This window comes from Sphaeroforma arctica, assembly GCF_001186125.1.
Source record: "Sphaeroforma arctica JP610 unplaced genomic scaffold supercont1.1474, whole genome shotgun sequence".
NCBI lineage: Eukaryota > Ichthyosporea > Ichthyophonida > Sphaeroforma > Sphaeroforma arctica.
Genome location: NW_014039084.1, coordinates 1 through 5,398, shown reverse-complemented (window position 1 = coordinate 5,398; position 5,398 = coordinate 1). Strand labels below are relative to the sequence as shown.

The 5,398-nt window shown below is 39.1% G+C and overlaps 1 protein-coding gene across 1 annotated transcript; it reads right to left on the bottom strand.

Annotated features, from left to right (window-relative positions):
- Nucleotides 1-320: 320 nt before the first annotated feature.
- SARC_10986 (hypothetical protein) lies at nt 321-3,988 on the bottom strand (the record flags this gene model as incomplete). Its single annotated transcript, XM_014294941.1, has 4 exons — nt 321-1,219; nt 2,308-2,503; nt 3,376-3,439; nt 3,831-3,988. Coding segments are annotated over 4 exons (582 nt in total), but the record flags the coding sequence as incomplete, so codon positions are not given.
- Between the last annotated feature and the right edge of the window lie 1,410 nt (nt 3,989-5,398).

The window sequence follows — 5,398 nt, the reverse complement described above, 5'->3', positions numbered from 1 at the left end:
CACACACACACACACACACACACACATATATATATATATATATATATACTTACATAGATACATACATAGATACATAGATACATACATACGTATATACATACATACATACATACATACATACATACATATGTGTTGCGGTATATACATATATAATGAATTCTTTATCGACTAACAGCATATACAAATAAGGAATCCCTTACTGTGTTGCATACACAAATCAGGAATTTTTAATTGTGTAGCAGTATATACACATATCAGGAATTCCTTACTGTGTAGCAGAATATACATAAATCAGAAATTCTATAGTGTCGAAGTATGTACATAAGTCATTTTTATTTATTTATTATGTCGATGTAGATGTATAAACTCAATTTACAATTCTGTCTTTAAGTCAGAAATTCTTTACTGTATAGTAAGCGTCTACACTCCTCGGCAAGTCGACCGAGGCTGTGACTCTTGAGTTTGCCATAGATTGCTCTGTCTATAAATAGCGTTTCATCCTGCACTCTACCACACAACTCTTCAGGCCCACCGGAGTGTACCTACTCAATCAGGCCTTGGTAGTTGCGATACTCCCTATGTAGCTATCAGGCCAAGGTCCCCCGCGGTAGGTAAACACACGGAGCTGTGCTATAAATAGACGGCCCTATGCGTGCTCCAAGCGCGTGTTGTTCGGGTAGGTTACCTTAAGGTTACCTTGTGTATGAGCACCTGGGTTATCTATCAGTATAGGGCTGATTTGATACTCGCTCGTCATTTATAAATGTGTCGTCTGTAGGTATAGAGTTGTACCGCTGTTTGGGTGTGTTCGGTGCCACAACCCTAAAACCCTAAAACCATTTTTTTCTCAAGGGTATAGCTACACCTTGCGCTCTATCGCTGAAATATGTCTCCCATGCGCCTGGTAGATATGGTTCCGGACTTTCCTCAAGTATGTGAAGCTACTGTTTCCTCAAGTATATATCTACCAAGTCACGCTCACATGTGATAGTCTGGTAGGTATAGTTCCGAATACTCTTCCAGAATAAAGCTGCAGCTTGCTCAACTATAAATAGCTACACATTCACACTCACACACGGTCGCCTGCGCGGGGCTGGCGGGAGAAAGTCGACCGGCGAACGCTCTTTGCGTTTGGTAGGTAAAATGCCATATTTGGGTTCCTCGCTGAGGATCATGTTCGCTGCTGGAACTACCTGGACGGTTGCTATGTCTGGCACGTCTATGTGGTATGGAAAGATAATTGTATTTCAATTGGTTGATATGATTAGTCAGTGGCGAACGAGGAGCATGATTGAAAGGCGAATGGAATAGACAACGTTTGATTGGTTGGCATGATATTCAATAGAGTTTAATTGGTTGGCATGATATTCAATAGAGTTAATTGGTTGGCATAATATTCGATAACGTTTGATAGGTTGGCATGATATGCAATAGAGTTTAATTAGTTGGCATGATATTCAATAGTTTAATTGGTTGGCATGATATTCAATAGAGTTAATTGGTTGGCATGATATTCGATAACGTTTGACTGGTTGGCATGATATGCAATAGAGTTAATTGGCTGGCATGATATTCAATAGAGTTTAATTGGTTGGTATGATATTCAATAGAGTTTAATTGGTTGGCATGATATTCAATAGAGCTAATTGGTTGGCATGATATTCGATGACGTTTGATTGGTTGGCATGATATGCAATAGAGTTTAATTGGTTGGCATGAGAATAAAAATGTTTAATCGGTTGGTACGAGAAGTGTTCGTTATTGATTCGTTTAATAAAATATGTTTCACATCAACTCCTCAATCACAGCACATGGACGATGAAGCTGTTAGGCTAATACTTCATATACATGTACATATGTATGTATTTGTATTCATATTTCTGAGACGAGATAGCTATGAGTTTGATACAGGCTGTGCGTATTTGCCCAACGGCTCGCATAGCACAAGTCACTCACTCCATTCGCTACCACGCTGTGCATCACGTTTATGAACGGACCTGTTGATAATGCCAACTGTCTGTACTGTACTCTGTAGTATGCGAATTAACGAATTAAACGCATTCAACTGACTGCGCTGACATAACACGTACGTTCATACCACTCGTGCACTCTCCTCATACAAACAACACGTTACTTCGTCACTATAGAGTCAAGTAAACGGATACACCCCTTATAAACGTCTTAACAGAAACGTGTGTCACACACACTACAAACACTCATAACATATATGTAACACACACCACACTCACTCACTCATAACGCACATACACACCACACTCACTCATAACACACATACACCCCACATACCCCACTCACTGTCACTCGCATCCGTGACCCCCACCCGTCTTATCGCTGTGTTGATAGTATCAACTATCTTCGCCGTCCTGGTGGGGCTGGCAAGCCAACTGGCGTGTGTACCGCTGAGCACCTGCACACGGTCAGAGGGGGTGTTGTACTTGCGTAACCATCGTTCTACTTCCTTTATGTTGACTATATCATCGTCCTGAGGGGGGGGAGGGGTGGAGGATATAGGACATATAGAACGCGGTATGAGAATAGCTAAGTGCATGTCGCAAATGTCCAGCCGTGTCGCAAATTAGATAGTCGCATTGAGGTGTTGGATTGTGTCGCAAATGTTCAGCCGTGTCGCAAATTAGATAGTCGTATTGAGGTGCTAAATCGTGTCGCAAATGTGTATAGATTTGTATAAATACACTTGTGTTCGTCGCATTTAGCTACTTTTATGTGTTCGTGGTGACGACAGTCCAGAGGCTAACTATGACTAGTTAAAAATAAAGAACACGAACTATATTAACCAACTACAACCAAAAATAATTAATATCTATGACTATGACTAAGCACAACAACTAACTAAAACAAGCTACATTAACTAGCCACAACCAACTATAGAGTAACTCACTAACTAGCTAAAACTAACTATAACTAACTATGACTAACTATAACTAGCTTAAACCAACTATTACACACTAAAAAACCACGAACTAACGACAACCAACAATATTAACAAGTCAATAACACACTATAACTATACTAACTAGCTATAACTAACTACAACTAGCTAAAATAACTATTACACACTATAAAAAACCATGAACTAACGACAACGAACAATATTAACTAATCAATAACACACTATAACTATTATACTAACTAACTATAACTAGCTAAAACCAACTATTACACACTATAAAAAACCATGAACTAACGACAACCAACAATACTAACTAATCAATAACACACTATAACTATACTAACTCGCTACTACTGACCATACTAACTAACTAAAACTAACCAACTAAACTAGCTATATAAGCTTCCCGCACGAAAAGTGCGAGTGTCACAGGTAGTACATACCTCCGACAGGCACACACTCATATTTGCAGGTAACTCATCTTCCCACACAACGTGCTGATACCACCTGGAAGAGTTAATATTAGGCAAAGTATGAGAATGAAAGAGAATTTATGTATGAAGATATGTTTATATAATATATATATATATATATATATATATACACATACATACATACATAATACATACTAACATATATGTACATATACATGCACTTTTTAGTATATATGTATATATGTATATGTATGTGTCCATGTACATATATGCAGACTATTATACCAAGATAACATACCAGAAATTTCATAGCTTTGCTGTCGTTGTTAAACCAAAAACAGAATGAAGCTGAACAAAATCAGGACAATCATAACCATTATCATAAACACAAACATAAACCTGACATAACAGAAACTAACGTAAAAGTAAGACATACCAGAAATTAACGTAAATATATGACATACCAGAAATTGCGCTTCAGTACATTATTGAGATAGAGATTGCGTGAGATAAACGCAAACCGTGGCCAATCAGCCACTCGCGCTGGCACGGCATAGAGAAAGCCGTACAGTGTGGTAGGTAGATACAGGCAAAAGCACACCGGATCAACGAACACACACCCCTGTGGCAGCGTATGGAAAGAGGGATAATAGGCGAATACAATGAGAGAGTGACATAATAAAGACAATGTATTGAGAAAGCTGTAGTGTGGTAGGTAGATACAGGCGGAAACACACCGGATCAACGAACACACACCCCTGTGATAGCATATGGAAAGAGGGATATCAGGCTAATCGAATGAGAGAGTGATATATAATATATTTTATATTAGGAAAGCTATACAGCGTGGTAGGTAGATTCGGGCAGAAGCACATTAGGTCCACATATACACGCCTGTGGCATACGCATTGAAGCAGTGTGAATACTAAGAGCTTTGTATGAACTAAAAATGGGGACTAGAATAACAAGTCACTCGCCCCTAGTATATTCAAAGCGGCATGGGGTACTATCTATAGCGGGATAGGAATATATTTAAAGCGGGATGGGGCGATGTGTATAGCGGTATAGGAATACAATATGTATAGCGATATAGAGTTATATTTTAAGCGGAATGGGGTAATATGCATAGAGGTATAAGGTAATATTTAAAGCGGGATAGGGTAATATGTATGGCGGTATAGGATTATATTTAAAGCGGGATGGGTTAATATGCATAGCGGTATAGGGTTATATTTAAAGCGGGATGGGACAATATATATAGCGGTATAGGGTTATATTTAAAGCGGGATTGGGCAATATGTATAGCGGGATGGGGTAATATGCAAAGCGGTATAGGGTTATATTTATAGCGGGATGGGACAATATGTATAGCGGTATAGGGTTATATTTTAAGCGGGATGGGGCAATATGTATAGCGGGATGGGGTAATATATATAGCGGTATAGGGTTATATTTAAAGCAGGATGGAGCTATATCTATGCACAGAACGCTATCGAGTATGCGAATAGCCGTGGACTGGTATAAGTGCGAAAGGAACCTATGTTTAGGCTAAGCACCGATTAAACCCTAAAACCTGTGTACAGCTGTACGGCGTACGGGGCACATACACGCAGCAGCAAAAAGGATCAATGAACGCACAAAAGGCATGTAATACGACTGCTAAAATGAATTCATAAAGCCATTTTTTTATAGGATTTTGGCAAAAAACAAAAAAAACGATGTGGAGTTGCCATTCGGATATACACGACGTGTGAGAGATACAAAACCAACACACATAACTAATCATACAACACACCCATTCGACACAGACACAGACATACTAATATAACACAAACAAAGACACAGACACACCCATACAACACAAACACAGCCACACCCATACAACACAGACACAACCACAATACTCAAAAGAAACACAGACACAGACACAGACACAGGCACACATACAGACACAGACACACATTCACATACACAGACACACCCATACAACACAGACACAGACACAGACACAGACACATCCATACAATACAGT